This window comes from Penicillium argentinense (assembly GCF_028826775.1).
Source record: "Penicillium argentinense strain IBT 30761 chromosome Unknown utg000009l_segment0_segment0, whole genome shotgun sequence".
Lineage (NCBI taxonomy): Eukaryota > Fungi > Ascomycota > Eurotiomycetes > Eurotiales > Aspergillaceae > Penicillium > Penicillium argentinense.
The window spans coordinates 3,080,785-3,105,480 of NW_026622668.1; the positions used below are offsets into that span (position 1 = coordinate 3,080,785).

Consider the following 24,696-nt stretch of genomic DNA (forward strand, 5'->3'; position numbering starts at 1 on the left):
GGCCGTCAGCCCATCTCAACCGTCGCCCGACCAATTTTGCGATGATACAAAATGCCCGAGTCGGCATGGAACCCAAAATCAAGCCGTTGAGCAACAAAATGTGGGGACTAAGCATATGACATCCACGCTAAAACTATCGGAGATCACCGCGCAAGATCGCAAGCTGGACGGAGCTTCAAGTGCAAATCGGTAGAGCTCGGCTACAAACTGCCGGGAGAGCCGAGACGAGCACCTCATTCGCGTGACTAATGGAAACCTCATCGCCCCCATGGGCAGCTTCCCCACAGCCCAAAGTCGGGGAACAACTTATAACTACTCCAAGGGGCCACAGGGCTCGTGCCGTCGCTATGAGAGGGTTCTCAGGGTTTCGACTGGTGACTTGATATGAGTGAGAAAACGACTCACCCCGAAACGGAGCATGACCACAATGGCACTCAGCCTGCGGTTGCGGGCACCGGTGTCCTACAGCCAGATGATACGCTCTTGAAACCCAAGATTAATGGGGGTCTGCAGGCTTGGTTGACGGTGCTTGCGCTGTTCTGTGTTTTTGTCAATTCTTGGTAAGGTTTCTGTTCATACATACTGGAGCTTAGAGCTAATCTTGATATCTGTAGGGGTATATTGACCACTTTTGGAGCTTTCCAAGAATACTATCAGACTGAGCTTTTGGCTGATCAATCGCCGTCCGCCATTTCGTGGGTTGGAAGTATCCAGGCGACGTTGATCCCGATGGTCGGTATCGTGTCTGGCCCGTTGGTTGATTCGGGATACATTCGAGCGCTGACTGTCGTCGGGAGTTTCTTGACGGTTTTTGGAATGATGATGACTAGTCTTGCCACGGAGTACTATCAGGTTCGTCTTGTTTTCCTCAATATATCCTCATCCATGTCCTCTGACAATGATATAGGTCCTTCTAGCCCAAGGCTTCTGCGTTGGACTGGGTGGTGGCATTGCCTACATTCCAGCATTGACAGTCGTTTCAACCAGCTTCACCACAAAACGCCCAATCGCAATTGGCATCGCATCAATTGGGTCCAGTGTTGGAGCCGTCATATTCCCCGTCATGTTCCGACAGCTCCAGCCCAAAATCGGCTTCCCGTGGGCAGTTCGCTGCATCGCCTTTGTCAGCCTGCTCATGGGGATCGTCGCGTGCATTATTCTATGTCGACGACCCGGTCAAAAATCGCGCGCCCGGAGCCTTATTGACTGGACAGCTTTCCGCGAGCCTTCCTACATGCTCTTCTCCGTCTCACTGACCTGCGTCATGCTCGCCTATTACGTTCCCATCTTCTACGTCGCATCATACGGTCGCGTCGTTGTGCATACCACGACCAGCCTGTCATTCTACATGGTGGCCATTGTAAACGGCTCGTCAGTCTTCGGCCGTGTTGTCCCTTATCTTCTCGTCGCATACGTCAAGCCCATCGCCATCTTGATATTCTGCGTCACGGCTTCGGCAATTGCGATGTTTACCTGGATTGCCGTCAGTGAAGTTGCAGGTTTCATTGTCTGGGCTTGCTATTGGGGTATTCTCAGTGGTGTACTGGTCACAGCGCCTACCTCTATTGTTGCGCATCCTGTCTTCTGCTCCAGTCCCAACTGGATGGGTACTCGGCTGGGCATGATGTGGGGTATCTCGTCCTTTGGCGCTTTGGCGGGTACGCCAATCGCAGGAGCATTAGTCGATCTGGAGAATGCTTCGTTCTTACGCGCCCAGGTTTTTGCTGGTTGTGTTATGGTTGGTGCGGTACTGTTGCAATCGTGGCCTGCTGTGCAAGTATTCAGCTACGATCGAAATAATCCTCGGTAAATACAGGTGTTCATGTACATAATTAATAGAAGTTCCCTTTTCAACTGCTTCGCAGTCCCGAATCAAAATTCATAAGTCGAAAGCCAATTAAAGATACTAATAAAGACGAACTTCAAGCGCGATCTGCCATTTTCGGCAGTTTCGGTAAATCTATTACATTTGTTCTTTTGGGCTTGGCTCGCACATGGAACATATGATAATGCAATATAAAGACGACCGTAACTCTTTGACTGGGTCGTTTAATTCATGCATCGATCGCAAGCCTCGACTTACCCCAGAAACCTGATGTAGGACGGGTGACTAATATTCATGCCTCAGGCTGACAATAATCATGCCAAGCCCGAGCTCATAGTGACCTCATTCTAAATTCATTAGGTCAACCCATGTATCGCCCATAGTTTAAACCGATATAAAGTGTCCCTTCTCACAATGGTGTCCATCTTCCTATCAATTATCGAGTGTGTAACTCGCTTTGTCAAGAAAAGCCCCAAAGACCGACATCAACAGTCTTGCTAGAGAATGTGAGTTGTTGAGCCTGCGCCTCACTATACTACCCCGGCTTTCCACTTTATAGCCTCGAACGATAAGCTTGGGCTAACAGATCGCAAGTTCTAGTTCATACCAGACATGCCTACATCACCCACCCACAGCCAATCCGCCACCGCCGTAGCCGGCGGCACCGGCACTCAGCCTACCCCAGCCAACAATGTCGGCGGTGGCGATGACGGCGGCTGGGGCGATCGTATCTTCCGCAAAGGTGGACAAGACGATGTCTTGAATCAAGGAACTGGCCATGTCCCTGTATGTCTGGCCACGGGTCCTACAAATATCACATGACGTGAAAAAAGCAAGGCTGACGTTCACTTGTGTTCCATAGCCCAAGGCCGCAAACGAAACGATGGGAAGCTTCCTTGGTCTCCGTGACCAGAAGACTCGTGCCGAGAACAAGTATCTTGAGCGTGTAGATTTGGCTTCGGATGGCATGAAGCCGATGACTGACAGCGGCGAGCCGACCTGCGCGACCGAGGACCACTCCTTCATGTCCCACAAGCCTGGTGGCTCAGAGACTATGCCTGGCTGGGGGACTATGAAGAACGTCTTTGGAAGGTGAGATTCGGGTGACAAGGCTGGGAGCTTCCATATCTGGCTGACCTTTTCACCAGTATGGGTGGCCATTCGAGTTGAACTTGTCGCTCTAGTTGATATTGATAAGAATGTTTGTATAGTGATGGATATTATTTATGATACGCTATGAATTGATGAACTTGATTAAATTACTGCATTGTGTCCAATAGTAAAACACGAAAATACTCCGCCTATTCGACCTTGGTCTGCTTGGGGCGTATCCGGTCTCGAAGAGCTATCAGCTTGCCAAGAAGGCGGCCCTTCACTGTTTGGGCAACAAGTGCGGTCGCTTCATCGACTGAGACTACCCGTCGCACCAGTATATTAAACACAGTGCCGAACGCAAGGGCAATCACAGTGCTAGTGAGAATAATCACGTTGTAGGGCATACTGAAGTCGGGTGTTGGCAAGGGGAGCAGGAGGCTGGTAGATCGGATATAGAACGGTGCGCTATCTGGTGTGTTGAGGATGCGGATGACGGCTGGAGCGACATTGAACCCGCGGTTGGCGTCAGGCGGATACTCTGTGTAGCGCAAGATTGCCTTCTCAAAATCATAGGTCAGGGTCACAGTTGAAGCCGCCGGGACAGATAGCGCCAATTCCAGTTGTGTACCACGTTCACGGTCAATGGCTGGTCGATAATACGTCGAGGAGACGAGGTCCTTGGTCGGGATCTCTCTTCTAATGCCATCTTGGCCAGTAATCGTCGCCTGCAGAGTGTGGATATAAGGCCGCAGGAACCATGGCAAAGATTCAAACAAGATGAAGTCGACAGCCGTGGTGTTAGACGGATTGCCGAAGATGATGCGCATGCCACCACGCTCCTGGCCATGACCAACAATAGTTCGCTCCGCATTCAAGATGGGCTCTTCAATTGGAACAGGGGTGGTCACAGTCTGTTCCGGGACTGAGATGTCGAAGGCCTGAGAGGGCGACAGACTGAAGCAGCGTGTGAAACCATCGTCCTTCTTGATCTCAGAAGCCTCTTGCGTGATAAATACCTGCTTCTCGTGTGGTACTCGAAGGCAAACTGATTGCTCGCTGGTACCATCAGAACCAGTAAGAGGGCAGACGCCGTCCAGGTTCCGCCCGAAAACTTCAGACAGACTCCAAGCATTGTCAGTTATCCTCTCAAGAGGGTAGCAGGTGTCTTCGGAGTTATAAGGCTTCGAGGTATCGCAGGCTAGCTGGTCATTGGGTAGAGGGCGAGGAATGGGATTAGCTCGAGGCCGCTTGGATCGCTCGATATCAAGAACCATATCCACTGTCTGTTCGATTTGGACGGTACACTCTCCCTCGGCAGTACAGATGGGTTGCACATCCACTGACATGCTCTGCCATGCCGCATCAAACAGCTTGTGACCATCAAACAATGTAGAGATCCCAGCCTTGCCCTTGCAGGGGAGGAGCTTCAAGAACGGCGTCAAGTTTTCTGTGCATACAACTTCACCTGGGAGTGTTCCATGAAGGAGGTGCAGCCCATCTGCACCTTGGTGGTTACCAGCTGGTTCAAATGAAACAACGGGACGCGTAGTTCGGGTCGAGTCCACGAAATTCAAGGAGGCGCAGAAAAGACCCGACAGGGATTGTGTTAATGTGATCCACTTCGCAAATGCCCTGCAACTGTTAGACCTAATATCATAGGCAGCATTCTCGACTAGGGTGGTACAGTAACATACTCTTCATCGCCTGGAGCATCAATCCATGCCCAGAGCTCAACACCAGTCCCTCCTTCTTTGCTGCCACGCCATGGCCGCGAACCCCAGCTTTCGGCATCCCATCGTCCAGTAGTGAATCTCAGATGTAGTTCCTTTGTATGAGCGTGTTGTAGAATTTGGCCGAGCGCTCGGGGGAAATATCGAAAGTGTTGGTTGTCAAATGACTGCTGGGAGGTGTTGCTCCGAAAGTTGAATGAAGCTAGGAGGGAGGATTGGGGGAGCGGTTGGAGGAAAAGCTGTTCATGATAGTCTGGTGACGCAAAAGCAGTTGAGCTCCATGGCGTGACAGCAAGTGCCAGCAAAAGAGAACAGAGGAATAAGGCCGTCATCACTTCATGCCGGAGCTCGGTCGTCGCCGCTCCTAATCCATGCGATGTTGGTGGAGGAAAGCTCCAATGGCGGGAAATTGGGGACAAGGAAGCCGTGGACAATTTTCGTCACCGCAAAAAGCCTCGGAAATATTCAAGGACTCTAAACATCGACAATCGCGCAAGCTGCGGGTGCGTCGGGGTCAAACTACGGCCAGTCAGGTTGATGGTCGTGCCCGCCTTCCCTCACCGCCTTGGAGAAGCTGTTTGCTAGCGCGCCCCCACGAACTCTCACTTTCTTCCTCCGCCGGTCACGACTTCGAGACACGCCTTGCCAACTTTTTCGTTCGTGTCTCGCCTCCCTTCCACGGAGTGCAGGAATTCGTCATGGCGCGCTATGAACAGAGAAGGCTGCTCGAGCAGCTCATGGGAGGTGTGTGCTATCGCATTATCCGCTAGCTCCAACACTCGTAGCTGTGGTTGGCTTCGGTCTCCAGACTTGTGCTAACCGCAACTTTCTGTACAGAGAATTTCAGTACCGGAGCCAGTAGCGAGCCCCAGGTCTCCATTACTGACCCCATTGTCTGTCGCGCCTACCTCGTCGGTACTTGCCCTCAAGACCGCTTCACCAATACCAAGAGCGACCTTGGACACTGCCGCGAGCGACACATCTCGAGCCTTAAGAAGCAGTATCAGGAGGCATCCACTGCTGAGAAGGAAACATGGGGCTTCGAATTCGACTACTTGAACAAGATGCGCGGTCTGCTCGCTGACTGTGATAACCGTATCGATTCCCATCAGCGCCGCCTCGAAAAAACCCCCGACGAGATCCGCAAAACGAAGGAACTGGTAAGTTCCAAGTCCAAAACTTGTTCTCGCACTCTTTCATGCGAGAAGTGCCGGCAGGTCGTCAAGTGCCGGCGCAATCCATGCGGGGACTGCCTGGAGGAATTAGAATTCATATGCTGACTAGCAAAAAGCATGCTCAAATCGGCGAGCTCACCAAACAGATCGATTACGGCGTCGAAGAGGTTAAGGTCTTTATTTCGAAGAACAACGTGCCTCAGGCCTTGACACTGTACTGTTCGCTTGATGCCTTCAGAGTTGAGAAGGGCAAACTTGAGCAGGAATTGAAGGAACTCCAGGAGACCTCCGGCCCCTCCGGCCATCAGAAACTGACAGTTTGCGACGTTTGCGGTGCATACCTCAGCCGACTTGACAACGACCGACGTCTGGCCGATCACTTCCTTGGCAAGCTTCATGTGGGCTACCGTGACATGCGTAAGGAATGCAAGGAACTCGAGGAGCAGCTCAAGGACCGGGTTCCCCCTCAGCGCCAGTATGACGAAGCACGCTACAACGCCTACGGTGGGGGCTCCCGTCGCGGTGGTCAATCCTACGCTGGTGCTGGTGGTAACCGCCGCCGGGGCCGCGGAAGATGGTAGTGGCAAAGCTGCCAATGCTACCATGCCTCGTTCTTACTTTTTCACTCGTTTTCAAACTCGGAATTTTTGCATAGCGCCGGTCGGGGTTTCGTTTCGTTCCCTTAAATGGGAATCGGGGGTATGGCGTTTGGGCACTGGAAACGTGCCATTTTGCAGAGCAATCTGTTTCCAAGTATAACAGGTTCTCATACCTGGTACTCATGTACTAGACTTGAAGCTCTCTTCTGATTCTTCAAGCTTACTACTACACAAATTGGAGCTCTTTTCTGATTTTTCGACATTTTTAATCGTTCTGACTAGCACCCTTGGCGGGTCATACCGCCGACTGGTATTGTAGTACGCAGTGTAGTTCTATCTACCACTTCATCCCATTAAACATGGGCATCGTATACCAGAATGATACGATGATGTATGTTCATCCAATTGATTGCCCCAACAGCGATTGGCAAACCATTTCCCAATGGGCGAGGCCGGAATATGTGTACATTATTGGATTGCAGGAAACAAACCAGATCCAAAATTGGCTAATTCAAATTGTTTAATGAACGTGCACATGACAGAACAAATGCACGGCTCCGATCAACCAAAGGAATACAAGACAAACAAAGTAGTCAGATCCGTTTTTGCGGGCAAATCGACAGGCGGGTGACGCCCGCCAGCCGTGGAAAGTTCACTTAAGTAAATATTCCATAGAAACCAGACCCTGAAGACTCGATATCCAGAACTCCTGGACTGCCATAGTGCAGCCCCAATCCCCCATTGGTAACTAAAAGAACTAGATCTGTACAGTACACGAATGAAGAGCAAATGGTCGTAAGAATAGGAAAATCAGGTGTTTGCCTGCGGAACGTGGCCGTTTGCCTGGGTCTCGAACAACGCAGTCATGAGCACATCATAGTTGGCTGCGGCGGCTGGCTGTCGGGCCAGGATGTCGCGAACGACGTTCAACTGCGCCACTTCCACGTTGGGTGCAGTTTTAAGGAGCTGCTGGATGGCGGGCTCATTCACCTGTGCGCCCAGCACTTGGATAGCGGCCGCCATACCAGTGACGGTGGATTGTTGCGGGGCAGCAGATTGACCTGGCTGCGGTTGGGCTTGCTGGCCATATGCAGCAGGATTTGGGTTGGCGCCGGAGAGTGTGTTTGGAGGGGTTTGAGAAGCCTGAGGGACACCGAAAGGAGGTTGCTGTGGCGTACCACCCACGGCAGTCAAAGGGCTGGCAGTCGATGCCGGCTCCAGGCTGGGTTGATGCGAAGAAGGCTGGACGGATGGAGGGTTGGACTCGCCCGTCTTGACAACGAAGACCACAAGTAGCAGTCGTTCATGAATAGGGCTCTCGAGGGAGTTGTTCTCAAGAAGTTCGATAAATTCGGGCCCGGTTGTAGCACCAGCCTCGAGAGGAACAACATAGGTATCCTTGACAGCCGGAAGTGGGTGCTTTCCGATAACACCGTAGCGCTTGCGGCCCTGGAAGTATTCGAAGAGCCTGTCGAAGGCCGCTCTCTCGTTAGGCGGATTGGGGCTTCTCACAGCAATGACGGACACGTCGGTGGAGGAACTGAAGCGCAGTCCACAGAGATAGTTGCTGGCGAGCTGGATTTCGATACGCCCATCAACCAGCAGTGTCGATGGCGCAAGCTGGCTCCATGGAATACGACCACTCAAATCTGCACCTCCAACGTGTTTTGCGGAAGACGAGAATTCGGCAAGAGAGGCCATGGTCACCTTTCCTTGCCAGATGACACCATCGTCGTTGTAGTCCTTCGGGGAATAGGGAGGCGAATCGGGTTCGTCGTCACGGAGAAGATTGTCGATCTCGGCATCGGCCTGGATTCTGCCATGAGGCACAGGTTCGCGAATGTTTGTCTCGACCTCAGGGAACACATGATCATGGTGTTCGCCAGTGGGTGACGGGCCTCGCCCAGATCCATCGGCCTTTGTCGTATGTTGTGCTCGGGAGGTGATCGGGCTGTGGCTGGCAGGGCTTTCCCCGGCCTCGGTAAGTCGACGAGGCGCTGCAGAGAAGACCGGCTCCGTTGCGGCATGAGTCTCGTCTTCGATGAGCTCTTCTCCCTTGTGTGTGCGTCGAATACGGGGTCCCTGCTCCTGAATAATGATATGCTGTCGCTCGGATTCCCGCTTGATCTCTGCATCCTTCTGCTGCAACTCTTCGCTGGCCATCTCCTCTGGCTTCATCCTGGACAAGGAATCGGGCGAGAGACTACCTACGAGCAAACGATCCCGTAGAGAATGGTTCTTCTTTACGTTGAACATGATCGTTCGTAATTGAGCTTTATACGCCTCGTTGGGCTCCCCTGTCTGTCCGCAAAGATTCCGATACATGGCATCTTCGATAGCGAGACCAAGTTGTCGTGTAGCATCTTGAGTTGGCTGTTCTGCAGGTTGCGAGGTTGCCTTTTTCTGGGAAGAAGCACCGGGTTCTACAAAAAGCTTGATAAGAGCTACCGCCGCGCTCTTTCGAGCGGGAATAGTCAGGTCCTCCACGGAACCGAAGGATGCTGGGGTATCTGGCGTGGGTTCTGATTTGAGCTTTGATGCTCCTCCCGCTGTAGACTGTGGAGAGATGCGTTGCTGTTTCACTTGAGGTTCCTGGAAAAATCATTCGTTAGCATTGTGATGGTCATGGTAGACATAGGGGCGCAAACACTCACCATATCCGCCTCGGTGTTGTCTTCGAGTTTGCGCTTGTTTGTGCTTGACCTCCTTGAGTCTGTGGCATGGCCATTCTTCTCGGGCTCCGCAGAAGCAGAAGCACCTGTGGCAGGTGACACTCCAGGGCCGGGGGTTGCTGAAGTCCCAGCGCGAGCTGGAGTACCGGAGTCTGCCTTGCCTTGGCTCTTTCGGCTGCCCTTCTTGCCCTTCTTGCGCTTTGCTTTCTTCTCCTCAGCCTCCTGGCGACGCTTGGCCGCAACTTCCTCCCAAGGCTTCTCGCCCTTGGCGATCTTGTCAAGCAGCGCTCGGTGGTTCTCCGGTCGACATTGTTCGCAGTAATATTGATCAGGCTCTTCGCCCTTGGCAAATGTGAGGCCCATACAGTCGTTGTGTTGCCATGCAGAACACTGATCGCAGCAGATCATATCTCGCTCCACGTCTTCCTCCTCCTCGTATTCACCACAGATACAGCGTATGATCTCTTCTTCTTCGCCATCTTCGCTGGGTCCGGGAGTCGGTTCGGCGGATGCTTTGCTGGACTTGTCGGTCTTGCCCTTGCCCTTGCCTTTTTTCGCGGGGGCGTCGGCCGGGAGTTCGAGGTTTTTGTGCTGGCCTTTCGTGGCTCGGCCTGAGCGTCGTGGTTCATCTGCATTCCTGGTCAGCATGGTGTTGTTCAGTGCGCGGCTGTCAACCGGGACCATGGCTTGCCATTGCTGCGTAGCCTGGAAACGGCGGCTAGCCAAGGAGGTGTACGAAAGCGTACCAGCCATGAGGAGATATGAACACCGAAGTGTGCTACAGCGCAAGGATAGATAGGGTGTGCGATTGCTCAAGAGCGAAGATATGCGCCTGACCCAGTGGTCACAATGGTCTCTACGGGCTCAGAGGGGCTAGATGAAGCAGAAAAAGAACGCGATACACAAGTGAAGACGCCTGGTGCCTAGTCCACAGTATTACTTGATCACCAGAACTGCCCCCAAGCTCTGTGCGAAAGGCTCCTTTGCACAAGCGTGTGGTGGCAAGGTATGCGCCTTGGTCGTGTTTTGACAGGATTTGCGATCCCTTGCTGCGCGTCACTTCGCGCCTGGCGAAAAGCGGGGTCGCGTGAGGTTTCGGACGTGAAAATCGTTCAGTGTTGGGGATATTGAGTGATCGCTCGTTGTCGATTGATAATTCTGAGAGGGCCGCTCCAGCGGATTCTCAGAGGTGAAGTGAGTCGGGGATGGTGAAAGAAGGATGAAGAACAGAAAGGAGCGAAGGACGAATAAGTGGCTTGCCGCGGCCGCTTAGGTCATCCTGTCATGTGATGTGCGGCAGGCTGGCGATGCTGCTACGATGAGCTTCTCCAGATTCCCCACCGAGGCAAAATCCACTTTGGAATCAACCTGAAACTGGTTGGAATTTCAACTCGACTTTTTCACCGATCCACCATACTTCGCGCTCGTGTCCAACTTTCCTCCGATCGATCCTATTTCTATATCGCGCCAGTCATGTCAGATGTCCGGTCGCTACTGCGGAATGAACTAGCTTCGCGCAAGGGTTCTTCGCCAAACACTGCTGGGAATCGGATCAGCAAAAAGCGCAAGGTCGACAACGGCGATGGCGTAATGCGAAAGAAGCTACGGTCGACCGACTTGGAGACTGTACAGGCTGCTGCCAACGCACAGGATGTCGAGTCGCCCAGTGCCGAGGGTGCAGCTTCCGATGAGGTCTTGAATGATAGGGAAGAGCAGAATACCGCTGGACCGGAGCCACCCCTTCAAATCCACCAGCAAACCACTTTGCCACTTGGACAACCGACACCATCCGCCCCAGCTATGCAAGCTTCGAATACAGTGGACGAGGACGAGTGGGCCGCGTTCGAGCGTGAAGTTGCCGAACCATCACGGGCCCCGCAGGTACCTGCAGCCCTCGCGGCTAATGCGACCGTCTCTGCGGCTCCGTTAACGAATGAGGAGCTTGCAGCACTGGGACAAAGACAGACAGCATCAACGGTTCGCGCACGAGAGGCTGAATTGGAGGGCGAACGCGAAGATGCTGCGCGATTCATGGAAGACGAGTTTGACGAGATGGAGCAGCTGGAGCAGCGGGTACGAAAGCTGAAGCAGATGCGGGAAGAGCTCCGGCATAAACGCGCCCAAGACGAGTCGCGGGATCAACTGATGGTCCTAGACGAACAACAAGAGGCAGAGGAAAGTGATAGTGATGAGGATGAGGATGAGGAATGGGATGATTGGCGATTCAAATGATTTCATGGGCGAAGAATGATGGTTGACACACAATGGGAGATCAGGCCTCCTTTAATCTACAATGATACCCTTGGAAAATTGGAACGGAATGTTGCAATACCAGACAAAGAAGCAGGCTACTATGACCTGGGCGATTCCTCAACACCCCGGCGCACAAGCTGGAAGCAAGCAATTCGATGAACTACTAAGCCATATGAATGATGAATTATTTTTTTTTCTAAATTATTGACAGTCATCATTATCGACTGGGCTCCTCTTGTTCTCCAGTCGCCTCGTCGACTTCCATATAGCTGCGCAGTCCATCTCTGCGAATCTGCATAGCCTCAGCTATTTCAGCCTCACCTTCTCGTAGAAGATGCTTGCCGCGAAGAAGATCTCCACGATTTCTTCGCTTGTCTTCCTCCACCTGTTTTTCTCTTTCCGCCAGAGCCTTTTCACGTTTCTCTCGTTCCCTTTGCTTTCGATCATATTCCTCTTGCTCCTCCGCGGTCATTTGTTTCTCGGGTGGCGGAGGTAAAGTAGAAATAAATGCCTCGATCAGTGGATCGCGTGTTTTGGCGGGGAGCCCGATATATCGAATATCAGTAATGATCAAAGTCGGAAGAGCCTGAATACTTGACGAGCGATTGAGAGCATGAAGAGGCGCGGATTTGAGAAGAGCAGAAAGATCCGACTTCCGAGTACTCTCAGGAAGCTTGAGGCGGGAAATATAGTCGCGGTAAAATTTCTCTCGCTCTTTATCGGACAGCTGTGAATCTTTCATCTCTGTTTCTTTCCGATATTTGCGCTTGAATTCAGGCCAATAAAGTTTGGGGGTCGCACGCTCTTGAAGGAAAGACAAATACTTGATCCGCGGATCTTGTCTTTCTTGCTTCGCCTTTTGTTCTCGAACGTCTTTGATACGATCACTGCTCCATCTTGAGAAAATTTCTCGTCGGCTTTTCATGTTCCCGGGTGCTGTGTATCGGGAATCCTCGATGATCCGACCTTCTTCGATGATATTCTCCCATGTGGCAAATGGGTTTATGTTGTAGTCGTCAAGGAGGTCGCGGAAGAGCGCTTCGGCATCAGCATCTGTCAGTTCAAGGCCCTGGGCGCCCTCATCCCAGTCGTCCCCGGGTTCACCGTACTCCTCCGGGTCAAGGCCATATTCTTCACCCATTGCCTCGAGCTGATATGCCATGTCCTCTTCCGTGAATTCGACCGGTTCGTTTTCGGGGGCCTTGCTCTCGGTTCGAGCACGCTTGACTGGCTGTCCCTCTTCTTCATCTTCACTGTCTGTGACTTCGACCTCTTCGTACTCATCGTGGTCTTCGGCAGCTTCCACGGGCTCGGGCGCTGTCGAATTTTGTGCAGGCACCTCACTGGGCTTCCCAGGCCCTGGCGTGGTCTTTTCTGGGGCAGTCGCAGTCTGTGGCTCCTCCGTCTCCTCTCCTTGCTCTTTTCTCTCTTTCTTCTCCCGTTCTAGGCGGTCGTACTCGACCACACCTTTCAGAACCTCCTGGGGGAATTTCCAGAAACTCTCATTGGTTTCTAGATTATGAACAAAGCGCCGTCCGAGCTTGGTTTTCACAAGCACCCAGGGTGCGCAATCCGGGATGGAATGTTTCGACTTCGGTCTATCATGAGGTTCTCGTCGGCCACGATCATGTCCCTTCCCTCCGCGAAAACCTCCTCGACCGTGAGTATTTTGTGGGGTCTCATGCTGTGCGCCGCCTGGTTGAAAGCTCGCGGGGCCATACGGTGTGGAGGAAAATGCTGGTAAAGTTTCTGGGGCGTAATATGGAAGTGTTTGGGAAGGCGCCGGGGCTGCCGGCGCAGGTTCAGGAACAGATGCCTGGGGTCTCGTATATGTTGACTGTTTCGTAGCGGAATTGTAATAGTACAAATGGCCTATGTCGGGGCTGTGAGTAGCCAGAGACGTTAATGCTAATTCAAGGTGTAGACCTACCAGTAGGCGCTCGGTGTTCTGTCCACCCTGGGGGCAGCGGTGGCGGCGGAGTGTATGTTGACCTTAGCATATTGACAGGAAAACCAGCTCAAAGTTCCTTGGCTAAGGCTGTTCTTGTGGCGCGATGCTGGACCGCAGAAGCGCAAAACCAAAGCCGCGGCTGGAAGCTTTGGTGTGGTGAGGTGGTCCGAGCTTGGCGGATGACAGAGGACGCGCCAGGGCGAGTTGCCTGGAACTTCCTGGAGCTCACCGTCAACCACCTCCCCCATTCCGCTCTTCCTCCACGACCTCGTTCAACTCGGCTCCTGTTCTTGGTTTTTTTACTTGCTACGTCTGTGTTCTCTACATCATGTCTCGACGTTACGATTCACGGGTTGGTCGATCCCCGCCATTCGGTCGCAACAGCTCCAGCTAACCTATGACGATGCTCGGTAGACCACCATTTTCTCCCCTGAGGGCCGTCTGTACCAGGTCGAATATGCCCTTGAGGCAATTTCCCACGCCGGAACCGCCCTTGGTATTCTAGCCAAAGATGGAATTGTCCTTGCTGCCGAGAGGAAGGTGACCAGCAAGCTACTCGAGCAGGATACGTCCGCCGAGAAGCTTTACACAATCAACGAGTGCGTGAACAGTCCTTTCATCTGCGACTCGGCCTTCGTGTTCCAGTCTTGCCTTTATGACGTCCAAGCTAACCATCCGCAGTAACATGATCTGCGCCGTTGCTGGTATGAACGCCGACGCCAACATCCTCATCAATTACGCCCGTCAAAATGCCCAACGCTACCTCCTCACCTACAACGAAGATATTCCCTGCGAACAACTCGTCCGCCGACTGTGTGATTTGAAGCAAGGATATACCCAGCACGGTGGTCTCCGTCCGTTTGGTGTTTCTTTCATCTACGCCGGATGGGACCACCTTCGTCAGTTCCAGCTCTACCAGAGTAACCCGAGTGGAAACTACGGTGGCTGGAAGGCTACAAGCGTTGGTGCCAACAACGCCAGCGCGCAGAGTCTGCTTAAGCAAGATTACAAGGAGGACCAAACTTTGCAAGAGGCTTGCGCCATGGCCGTCAAAGTTCTGAGCAAGACGATGGACTCGACAAAGCTGAGCAGTGAGAAGAGTAAGTGGCTCCTTAGTTCTGGCTTCAATATAACCCGCTCCTGATCTGCGGATCGGATTGGGCAATCTCGTTTATTTGTGACGATACTAACCAGCTATTTCACACTACGCAGTTGAGTTCGCAACAGTGGGTAAGACCAAGGACGGCAAGATCTACCACCATCTTTGGAGCGCAGATGAGATTGATGCCCTCCTGCGGGAACAAGGGCTGGCCAAGGTTGACGATGAGCCTGAGGCGGGTGACATCAAATAAAATAGATCAATACCTTCGCCTGTGTTCTGAATACTTGCAAATCAAGAGCTTCGGTCTATCGCTACTTCTGTGCTCCCAGTATCAATCCCCGTACGGCAGCAGATAGTTTGCGTTGGTGTCTGCATCGCGTGCCGGTGTCAAGTGACGTGGCAGATACCTACCGGCCGGGTCTTAGCACTTGCTCTTTCGCTGTTTCTAAGCTGACGAGATGTGTTGTAACGGCATCAAACAAATTTGTACACGTAGTCTGACAACTCTGGAAGGTTTAGGCAGTTGGCTCACATGTTGGGCCCAACCGTAAATTCTCCGATGAAGATCGCAGGGTATATAACTCCCGTTGCCAATCCATCCCCGGACTTTTTGCCACTGATAGAATCGCAGGCCGCGCAGTTGCCGGTGCTTTTCTCACTCATTGATAGTGCTCCACCTGGACTTTCGCATAATCCAAGTTTTGAATTCGGCGCTTCCAATGCTGCAACTTGTGTTTGGGTCAGATTGAGCAGGAAGTAAGGTGCTGCGATGTCGATACTATCCATGGATGTGATGTCATCGCATATTTTGATATTCCTGTTGGTCAAGTGCCTCGTCATTCTGTTGTGTGTTCTTCTTCCTCTGACCATTTCAATTTATACCAGACAGCGTTACTGCTCAGCACTTTCATCCCGGATGTGCCATCGACCAATCATCGACAATGTTCCCAGTCATCTAAGCGATCGCGATATCTACAGGTGCTCTCGCGCTAGAAGTAAGCTGGGGCCAAGCAGCTAATACACCACGAAGAGTGCACTGAGAACATACTAATTTTTTCCGATAGAATTGAAGATTACAGCTAGCACCGACACAATGCTTTTGGTCGAAATGGAAAATATCAGGGAGGGAATCATGCATGTACTTGGAGATATATCGGACACATTGCGGCACACCTCCAGGGTTGCTCTCCACCCTCATATCTTCATTTGTGAGCCGGCGATTTCTCGCAAAGAAAATCCAAGTATCGCCATGACATTTGCAGATCATATTGAATCAGCCACTATCCTCCGGACCATACAAGGCAAGGCAGACCGCTACTATCAGCCATTTCACCCCAGGGCCTGAACACCAAGCACTGACATAAGCAGTATACCTTCACGTGACACGGAGAGGATGAGGGGTTTCACTGCCCACCTGGAAACATTCCTTCGTCTTGAATCCATTGAGAGCTGGCCTGGTCCTCTCACGGGATGAATGGCTAATATTCAAAGTTCACCAGACCCAGGTGGCTTCTTGCTCGGGAATCCGCAGCATAACCCCCTACTTTTGCCCCTGACGAGACCCGGACCGTCTCAGCGAACCGCTCACCCCGAGACCAGGGCGCTTATGACAAGACTAGGCTCCATCCATTTACCCATTGACCCATTGGACCTCGACAGCCTATAGAATCGACAGAAGAACTCCGGACCGCCAATAATCCCTTCAGAGATTTTCAGACGCTATGGGGCGGTGCTACCCGTCACATTGCAGAAATTCGATTCGGACCTGATGTCAGACTATGTGCTTGTGTGATACATGAATCTCCCTTAACATTCCTCCAGCCGATGGATTCAAGTGTTCGAAGGAAAACGAAAGCAAAAGAACCAGTCTCCCAAACTGAAAATAATTAAAAAAAAAGTAAATATGAAACCACGAAAACGAGGACCAAATCAATACAGCCACTCGTTCGCTCAAGGAAATACCGCCAATTTTTGTCGATCTCGGTCACATCTTATCGCACAAGGGTGTTGCGTCGATCCTCGCGCTCTCGCTGCAAGGTGTAGATTTCCTTGTCCAGATCCATGATGAGTTTCTGGGACCGGTCCATCGAGGCTACCAAAGTGGCCCCCTCACGTTTCCACCGTTCAAGGCGCTCGACCTCGGCGCTTCGCCGGCGGAACTTGGTATCAATCTTTTCGCAGAGGCGGCACTTGCTGTTCTCGTTTTCGGTCATGTTGACGAGTTTCATGCCGCACGTTTCGCCGGTGCGATACTCGTAATTGCACCGGTGGGCGAAGCTAGTCCAGCTCCAGTCCCCGCACGAAAATCGCTTCTGATTGTAAAAGCACATGCCTATCAGATGCGTTAGTGCCGTCCGATCCGGAGTGCGATCAAACTCACTTGCTCTTGGGCCTGGGGTCTTGTCTCAGGTAGGTTGATGGTACACAATTGGCTTTGCCTGACCAATCCTAAGCGTATCTGACAAGTTCGATAGGCTGGTCTTCGACAAAATTCTGGTCGAAGACTTTTAAGTGGTTCAAAAGAGACGAAAGTATTCCTGGCAAAACACCAAAGGCTTTTGTGAGGAATATCTATGGACCTCGATTGCTCTCTTGAGGCTTTGAACTTGAAACTCGTGGGGATGAATTCGAACCTAACGACCTGTCAAGGGGATCCGAAAGCTCTATTTATGTTTCGGTCGATATTTACATGTCACCGCCAGCAACTCCCAGCTCGTGTCGTCGTCCTGCTGATCGACATTCATCGGTGCGGGACGGCTTATCGTCCGTGTTTCCCAATCCTCGGATTTCACCTCGCAACCTGGTTGAGGTCGATCCGGTTGGCTGTCAGCAGTTCTCCGTGTTGTGGAGACGGTAAGATGCCCAAGGTATTTCTCGGATGGAGCCACCAAGAAGGAACCGTTGCTTCAAGCATGCATGCAACTTCTTGCCTGTGGCGATTCTCCGTCCCCATGATGATGTACGCCAGGTGGAAAATCCCTCAGTTCATGGCTGTTATCCTCCAATTCTCGGTCTCGACTGCTGCAACTCTGCCGTCGAAAAATTGTATTTCCCCGCCTCCATGTGCATGCTGTTCGCATGGAGTCATACTCCTGTGACCGTGTTGCGTTGTGCATCGTTGATCCTGCATGATTGAGTTGCTCTCGGCCTCTGCCAGCTGTCACCTTGGTGCAATTAACAGACGCCTCTAGCTTGGAACTATACGATTTACGAGCAAAAAGAAGAAGTTGCTGTTGTTTCCGGATGTGACAGTGCTGCACGTCCCCTGTGACTCCGCCCCAAATGGGATGTTTCTACATTCCACTTTTCTTTTTCGCCCGGCGTTGCCACTCAGGATTGGCCTCGATATACCAATTATCTGGGACTTGCATTCAGCCGTCAGACCCAGAACCCTTTCTCTGGTCCGCGGGAGGATCCCTCTTCACGTCGCCGTCTGTGTGATTGCATACGCATGCACGCCCGCATAATGCCATTCCATCCGGTCCTTCCCTCGCCATCTCATTTTCTGCATTGGGCAATAATTCAGAATGGAATTGGTCTTAGAGTGTGTGCTGCAACCCGTGCTAGTACCATTCCATGCTTTCCCTTGCCGAGCCTTACTTGCAAGGATGATAATTGCGACCTGATTTCGTCCCACGCCGCCGCATCTTTCCGCTCCGTGCCTCTCAGCCAATAGTCCCCTCACCCAGGTGGCAACAAGTCGCGTCACTGAGGCTTGACTATTGGTACTTCCTGCACTCAGGGACACGGGCCACGGAAATGGGTTTGTCTGGCTTGTCTCCTATTAACCCCTCGGGGTTTAGACGGGATACATTCTTCTTCGTTCAGCTGATCTTTCATGCCTGCAGAGGAGGGATCCTGCATCTGTCCCCGCTCATGTGTACGTTTCACTTCCACCCATTTGCCCGTTTGGGGCGAATTGATAGGGTCTCAGTGCCGTGCGGCGCGGCCGTCGCAGACACGAACCGTGACACCTTCCACATATTGCTCTACCACATGCACCTGCACCAAAGCTCGGAGACTCTGACGTGGCACTTTTCTTCTGGCTCGTGGGCTTCTCAATTCCCGGTAGCGAAGGCTGGCTGGGAGACCGTGGGTCGAAAAGACCAATGTCTATGGATTCTGCCAAAGCTCCACAGGAACGACCCAGGCTTTCATCCCCGTCATTGAGAACCGTGCAGGATGGTCAATTTGTTTTTTTTTTTTTTTTTTCTGTTCGTCTTGCGCTTGAATTAGAAAGTGGCTCTACTCATCCAGCTGGGGTGATTTTCCGATCCACCTGGTGAGAATCCATCGATGCGACGCAAAACCATCGGAGGCTGCCGCACTCACCACGCTTGATGCCTAGAAGACGGGGAGCTGATCCATGGCGAGATGTTGAGTTGGCACCCAGGCATCCCTGAACGGCTGCGAACTGCCTCAATGGGTGTAATTTCGGAGACGATTGATCCATTTCGAGCGAGAACTGGTTGCATTGACCCCGAAACTCTCGAATCAGCTTTCTAAGCCCCCTGCCTTGTTTCCTCTCCCCGTCTCACTACCGAAATGGCCGCATCTGTTCTGGGGGACCCTGACCTCCGTCCGGCAGGGATCATAGTCAAAAATCATGGGAAAGAGTGGATGTTATTTCTGCCCAACAAGCGAAGTCGGCAGAGGATCCGAGAGAGTCCAAATGTCCCTGGTTCCGTGCTCAGTGCCATCTTTGGCTTATTTCCAATAAAATGGACTTCGGCCACCCATGCTACAACGTTGAAATTGGATTCTAAGACGCGCATACACGCTCCCACAGCCCCGGGCTCCTCTGATCCCGTGATCTTAAAGTAAACGGAGGCTCCCGCACCCTCCACACGCATACCTCGGCCGCCAGCGACAAATCGTGGTAGGCTGCTCGAGCTTTGAGATTCCAAAGCCGGAGGACTGCCGCCTCCAGGCCGGGTCAGCGTGCTCAGATTGGCCGGCGGCGCGAGAAAACCTCCCTCACAGCCGAGTGCAACCGCCAATAACAACCCCGGACTGGGATGTCGGTCGTATGCAGCTAGCAAGCCAGTTCCCCGCCTCTGATGTGCCATTATGTACGAGGGTGACTGCTGCATATCACCAGCGCTCACGCCGAGTCAGGCCTAGCCACGAGGCTCATTGGCTGATTAGGGAGACTCGCGATGCGGGCCCTCGCATCTGCATACAGCCAGGTGCCAGCTCCACAACTGCGTGGGCTTTGATCTCCTTTTGTGCATATATGTGAACCTGCACGGAAGCGAAATTCTCTGCTTCGATTTTCCATGTTTGATCTGCTGATCCCTCCGAATTTATGAATTTTCACAGGACCATCAGGTATTGACGTCGACGCAAGCCACTCCGTTGTACTAGACGCGGACACAGTACCGTTGCTTTGGCGCGGCCACGAACCGTTGTAGCTTCCCGTGACCCCAAGACACTAGCGGTTGAACAACATCCATTTGTGAACTAATTGAGCTACAAGCTGCCATGATGCGACTCATTATTGAGATGGGAAGACGCCATGCCGGTCTCGTTGACGTGGCAGGCCTCACTGCTGTCGCTCACTAATTACTCTAGGTAGACTCAAGCCCTAAATCATGCCAAGGCATCATATCACATTCTGAATGATGCATGTTTCAATGATCTCAAGGTCGAGAGGTCGTTGCTGCACTTGCTGCACTGTTGAAGTTACTCTAATACTTCCCGATGGGGAAATGGAGTAAACTCATTACCGGATGCGGTTAGCCTGACGTGACGTCAAGATGATAACTTGCGTACCCGGGTTTACCGATCGCCAGAACCTGGCACTCGCAGGTGCCATTTCTCGTAATCACTGATGTTCTTGATCTCGTAAACTTTTTCCTCGAGCTAGCCGTCTCTTCACACCTTCCCACACAGTCAAACCAACGATTGAAAATCTGCATCTACCGTCATCCAGATCGAAGCCACATACTCTATATCTTCCCCTCCGAACAATCATGTGGAAGAGCCTCATTTCAAACGGCCAGAAAGCCACTCACGCAAGTCGCCACCATGTTTCGACAGGACTGTGCTCAACCTCTACCTCAATGGGCAACCGAACCTTCAGCACAATTCCTTCGCTTCAAAAAGATAGCCAACCCACCGACATTGATCGCGAAGCCCTGAATCCCCAACGATCAGAGGTCTCTAAGTCCGGGACAGACGACGAAATTGCCCATCATGACTCTGCGTTTGACCCGTCGAACACTGCGCCCGAAAGCGAGCTTGCTGCGACAGAGAAGGAGAGCAAGAGCGGCAAGAAAGGCACACTTAACATGAGTCCTGCAAACAAGGATGTCAACGCATGGAGGGGACCGACTGAGGGTGGACCAGATAGAAATGTTGAACGAGGGGCGTCGAGCGCTCGCGGATCCCCGAACAAACGACGGACAATCCATGTCAAGGAGGATGGTACTCATGTTGCATATCGGTAGTGTATATTTTCGACTCTACACATACATGTTCTGCGATACAATGGATTATCGAGGGCTCGGATTTTGACGTGACTTGTACGAAAGAACAATATGAACATGAATCCTAATGTTGAAGAAGCATCAAATCTTATGTCAAGTCAAGGAGCTGGATATATGTGATGTATCACACGTAGTTAGTACATTACAGTCTTAACCCCAGGCAAGGAAGTCAAAGCATGAAATCATCTTCTTCCCGACTCGAAACTAGCATCTTGAATTTCCTGGAAATTCAGTATGATTTACTTGAGTTGGATTGGGGAAAGCCTGGTGATCCAGCACTGTGCTGATAATATAATTTACAAACTCAGCATGGTCGAATGCGTTTTCACAGCGGATCATATTATCCCGCATGTTCGGAAAGGGCATCATGATCCAGATCGCGTGCACGGAGCTCATTTGCCTGTCGGTGGGGACTAGGTATTCAGGAATACGCTTGCCACCATTTAGTACATTCGAGAAATTCGGAAAGTTTGCGCCGAATACTTTAGGCTTCCCATCGGGAGTCCAGGCCATGACTGAGGATCTGAGAATGGCTTTGTTTTGGGGAGGCCTCGGAGTACATTCCATTGTATTAGACTGACTAAGCGATTTGTATAAATCGAAGCCTTGCTCGGGGTCAATGCAGTTCCCGAGCCCGACGGCTGGTTGGAGTCGGGCTTAGTTAGGCTGAGTCGGCGAGATATAGGAGAGTCATCGTCTTCATGCTTGCGATTGAGCCTCGTGTCAATGTGGGCCTGATCAGGGTCTTCGAGATCATCGGGTTCCCATCGATGGATGTGGAACGGAGTATGCTTCGCTTGACCACGTACTTTACCACCCTGGAGGCGAATACAACTTATTATTGATGTATACCGAGCAAAAGACAGATGCGGCGTTGGTCACTCATGTCGGGCCCGCTGGTTGAGACGGTTCTGCATCCTCTGTATTTGCCGATCCTCGATTTTGACTGAATCGCCGGCTCCATAATCGATCGCACACAGCGCAACTGAAGGATGATATCGCGGGTAGCATCTAAAGTCAGTTCATGGTGCAGGGAAGTGGAAAGTAGACGTGAACACTGGCAGCTCAACGAATACTCAGCCTTGGCCTAACTTCATTGGGAAGATGCATCAGCCGTGGTCATCCCAGACTGGAACAGCTTCGGCGGCCATTTTGGATTGCAGATCTCCGGGATCCACGCGGTGGGGACTACTGGACCGACCGTCTCTAACGAGGAAAACCTGTCATCCAGAACTATAGGGATAGATGGAATAGAATAGAAACCCCCAAAAAAGCATGTAGAGTATATAAAGGGGTAAATTTCGGCTCTTGCTTTGCTTGTAATACAGCAATACAACAACAGCTTTTTTCAAACATTTCTTATTTCCTCTTCTATACCATGCTTCGCTACGACGATGCCCATGCTGACCCTCAAGGCATCAACGATGCTCGTCCCACGGCCCTTCAAATTCTCAAAGATGAAAAGTTTGAAGGCAGACTCTCTGGAAAATTGTGTCGTCACTGGTGCCTCCCTGGCATTGCTATCGAAACCATTCGCGCTCTGGCAGCTACATGTGCAACCTTTTATATCACCACGAGGAATTTGGAAAAGCGAACGAAGCACTCAGCGACATCTTCGACCAAAATATAATGACTCGTTCATATAGGCCAAGCCTCGCTTGAGAGTGTACACACCGCTGCAAATACTATCCTCTCTAAGATCAGCATTCTCGTCGCCAATGCTGAATATCATGGCCATTTCGAAACCCAAACTGACAGGCGATGGTCATGAATTGCAATTCGCAACAAACAACCTGTCTCATTTTTTATTTTTCAATATGTTGAAGCTTGCTCTGCTGGCCGGCTCATCGCCTGACATCCACTTTCGTGTCGTTATGGTCTCTGCTTCTGCGCACCTTCTAACCGGTTTGAACATATCAGACAACTACAACATCCAAAAAGGCGGCTATCACCCCTGGAGTGCCTATGCCCAGTTGAAGCTGGAGAATATTTACATGACCAACGAGATCGAACGTCGCTACGGCCGTCAAGGTGTACATGCCAGCAGCCTGCATCCAGGAATTGTGGGCTCGCTGAGCCAGGAAGAGCTTGCGGACATGTTGCGAAATGGAATGATGATCAAAACGCGAAAGTCCATGGAACAAGGAGCAGCGACTACAGTCTGGGCGGCAATCTTTCAAGATCTTGAGAGACGAGGTGGATTATATCTTAATGACTGTGCTGAGGCTGAGATGAGTGAGCAAGACGGTAATCTGGTGAGTGGGAAAGCCGTGCCTCACACGTACAATTCCCAGGATGAATCCAGACTGTAAAAGGATACATTGGAAATGGTTGGCCTGTCAGATGCATGATGGCCCTTCCTTGTGATATTCTAAATTTGTTGGACAACCGAATGAGTTGGGTACACTCGCCTCTTGCAGTTCTTAATGCTAGTCGGATATTAAGTAGTTGATCTCCATTTTTTTTTTTCTTTTTTTTTGATCTAAACCTTGGGAAGAATACCAAAATGTCTGTTGTGATTGTATAAACAGAACTGCGTGAGCCTATGTATGAGGCAAATGTTATATCGTAAAAAAATTATCCGGGCGTACAGTACGTAAGTACGAAATCGGTCATCATACTCTCCACTCTACTCCTTTGAGAGCTGAAGAATTTCCCGACCTTCGATAATCCACACCTTATCCTTGCCTTCAGGGACATCACCTTCCAACGCCTTCAAGCTAGCGTTGACCGCCGCCTTGGCGATAGCATCGGCATCCTGGGCCCAGCCGTCTTTCAAGCCGGAGTGCACCTTGCCAGCCCAACCAGCAATGAACCGAATTCCAGCTTCCAGGGGACGACTCTCCTCCCGGGTACCAGAAATCAGACCGGGGCGAAGAATAACAGTCCGCTCAAAGCCGAGCGCCTTCACGTCTTCTTCAATCTCGCCCTTCATGCGCGAGTAGGCAATGTTAGAAGCCTTGTTCGCATTGGCTGACGAGATCAGCACGTAAACCTTGGTGCCAGCCTGTTGCGCGGTACGCGCCAGCTCAACGTTCAGCCCATGCTCGATCTTGTACTGGTTATCGAAGCCACCAGCGGCGCCACGAGTGGTTGCGAATGCGGAGATGAAGATTCCGGGTGTGGGGGTCAGGGCCTGGAGCTGGGAGGCCCATGTGGCGGTGTCGCCGGAGACAAAGGTGGTGAGCTTGCTCTGCGGCGCTTCGGCAGCTGCGTTGGGCGTACGGCGGGAGATGGTGTCGACGCGACTAATGGCAGGGTTGGAAAGCAGGCAGGTGAGGATGTGGGAGCCCTGTTTGGAGGGTTAATTGGTTAGTGCGGAGCTTGGCTTTGCTGACGGGGGTGTCGCGTCGTGATGGCGGGTGGGACTAAAGGCCCAGAAGACTTACCACCATGCCGGTGCCTCCAATGAGAGCAACGTTCGCCATTATTTCGCAGGACTTTGCGTCTTAGCAACTGTTGTTTGAAAGTGGGAGGGGGAGGAGGCAAGGCGACTGCGGCAACTGCTCTTTCGTCATGTCCTCGAGCTAGGCTAAATGCGGTAACCCATGCACAAAGCACAACGATGGTCGTGTTCGCATTGTCTGATAGGCTATGCTTTGCTTTCAAGTTGCCTTCTCAGGCGCCATAGGCAAGGAAGTGTACTCAATTGAAGAAAAAGACATCGGTCGGTATTAGCTAACAGCCTCGGTCTGAATCTAGCTTGACCCAATGTCGTTGCCCGCAGGAAGTATACAGTGTAATCTTCAGCATTTCTCAAGAATTTGGAGCTTCTACCTGCTGGTGGGAACTATCGACTATCG

General features: G+C 51.8%; 12 protein-coding genes across 12 annotated transcripts; 7 read left to right on the forward strand and 5 right to left on the reverse strand.

The window, feature by feature from the left end:
• Nucleotides 1-384: 384 nt before the first annotated feature.
• Nucleotides 385-1,810, forward strand: N7532_008737 (putative MFS monocarboxylate transporter; the record flags this gene model as incomplete). The annotated part of the gene is made up of 3 exons (XM_056621229.1): nt 385-560; nt 615-852; nt 908-1,810. The coding sequence occupies 3 exons, from the start codon at nt 385-387 to the stop codon at nt 1,808-1,810; spliced, it is 1,317 nt and encodes a 438-aa protein (XP_056472035.1).
• A 627-nt stretch (nt 1,811-2,437) lies between these two features.
• N7532_008738 (uncharacterized protein) lies at nt 2,438-2,921 on the forward strand (the record flags this gene model as incomplete). Its single annotated transcript, XM_056621230.1, has 2 exons — nt 2,438-2,611; nt 2,688-2,921. The coding sequence occupies 2 exons, from the start codon at nt 2,438-2,440 to the stop codon at nt 2,919-2,921; spliced, it is 408 nt and encodes a 135-aa protein (XP_056472036.1).
• Nucleotides 2,922-3,126: 205 nt separating this feature from the next.
• gpi16 (GPI-anchored transamidase subunit GPI16) lies at nt 3,127-4,982 on the reverse strand (the record flags this gene model as incomplete). The annotated part of the gene is made up of 2 exons (XM_056621231.1): nt 3,127-4,552; nt 4,615-4,982. The coding sequence occupies 2 exons, from the start codon at nt 4,980-4,982 to the stop codon at nt 3,127-3,129; spliced, it is 1,794 nt and encodes a 597-aa protein (XP_056472037.1).
• Nucleotides 4,983-5,348: 366 nt separating this feature from the next.
• N7532_008740 (LUC7 domain-containing protein) lies at nt 5,349-6,406 on the forward strand (the record flags this gene model as incomplete). Its single annotated transcript, XM_056621232.1, has 3 exons — nt 5,349-5,394; nt 5,488-5,810; nt 5,942-6,406. The coding sequence occupies 3 exons, from the start codon at nt 5,349-5,351 to the stop codon at nt 6,404-6,406; spliced, it is 834 nt and encodes a 277-aa protein (XP_056472038.1).
• Nucleotides 6,407-7,234: 828 nt separating this feature from the next.
• N7532_008741 (uncharacterized protein) lies at nt 7,235-9,849 on the reverse strand (the record flags this gene model as incomplete). Its single annotated transcript, XM_056621233.1, has 2 exons — nt 7,235-9,016; nt 9,079-9,849. The coding sequence occupies 2 exons, from the start codon at nt 9,847-9,849 to the stop codon at nt 7,235-7,237; spliced, it is 2,553 nt and encodes an 850-aa protein (XP_056472039.1).
• Nucleotides 9,850-10,569: 720 nt separating this feature from the next.
• On the forward strand, nt 10,570-11,328 carry N7532_008742 (uncharacterized protein; the record flags this gene model as incomplete). Its single annotated transcript, XM_056621234.1, has 1 exon — nt 10,570-11,328. The coding sequence occupies one exon, from the start codon at nt 10,570-10,572 to the stop codon at nt 11,326-11,328; it is 759 nt and encodes a 252-aa protein (XP_056472040.1).
• A 238-nt stretch (nt 11,329-11,566) lies between these two features.
• N7532_008743 (uncharacterized protein) lies at nt 11,567-13,548 on the reverse strand (the record flags this gene model as incomplete). Its single annotated transcript, XM_056621235.1, has 2 exons — nt 11,567-13,232; nt 13,280-13,548. The coding sequence occupies 2 exons, from the start codon at nt 13,546-13,548 to the stop codon at nt 11,567-11,569; spliced, it is 1,935 nt and encodes a 644-aa protein (XP_056472041.1).
• An 80-nt stretch (nt 13,549-13,628) lies between these two features.
• Nucleotides 13,629-14,652, forward strand: pre9 (proteasome core particle subunit alpha 3; the record flags this gene model as incomplete). Its single annotated transcript, XM_056621236.1, has 4 exons — nt 13,629-13,652; nt 13,715-13,899; nt 13,982-14,400; nt 14,513-14,652. The coding sequence occupies 4 exons, from the start codon at nt 13,629-13,631 to the stop codon at nt 14,650-14,652; spliced, it is 768 nt and encodes a 255-aa protein (XP_056472042.1).
• Nucleotides 14,653-16,393: 1,741 nt separating this feature from the next.
• Nucleotides 16,394-17,146, reverse strand: N7532_008745 (uncharacterized protein; the record flags this gene model as incomplete). The annotated part of the gene is made up of 2 exons (XM_056621237.1): nt 16,394-16,734; nt 17,092-17,146. The coding sequence occupies 2 exons, from the start codon at nt 17,144-17,146 to the stop codon at nt 16,394-16,396; spliced, it is 396 nt and encodes a 131-aa protein (XP_056472043.1).
• A 3,231-nt stretch (nt 17,147-20,377) lies between these two features.
• N7532_008746 (uncharacterized protein) lies at nt 20,378-20,854 on the forward strand (the record flags this gene model as incomplete). The annotated part of the gene is made up of 1 exon (XM_056621238.1): nt 20,378-20,854. One exon carries the CDS (start codon nt 20,378-20,380, stop codon nt 20,852-20,854), a length of 477 nt encoding a protein of 158 aa, XP_056472044.1.
• A 1,757-nt stretch (nt 20,855-22,611) lies between these two features.
• N7532_008747 (NAD(P)-binding protein) lies at nt 22,612-23,205 on the forward strand (the record flags this gene model as incomplete). The annotated part of the gene is made up of 1 exon (XM_056621239.1): nt 22,612-23,205. The coding sequence occupies one exon, from the start codon at nt 22,612-22,614 to the stop codon at nt 23,203-23,205; it is 594 nt and encodes a 197-aa protein (XP_056472045.1).
• A 317-nt stretch (nt 23,206-23,522) lies between these two features.
• Nucleotides 23,523-24,321, reverse strand: N7532_008748 (uncharacterized protein; the record flags this gene model as incomplete). The annotated part of the gene is made up of 2 exons (XM_056621240.1): nt 23,523-24,185; nt 24,283-24,321. The coding sequence occupies 2 exons, from the start codon at nt 24,319-24,321 to the stop codon at nt 23,523-23,525; spliced, it is 702 nt and encodes a 233-aa protein (XP_056472046.1).
• Between the last annotated feature and the right edge of the window lie 375 nt (nt 24,322-24,696).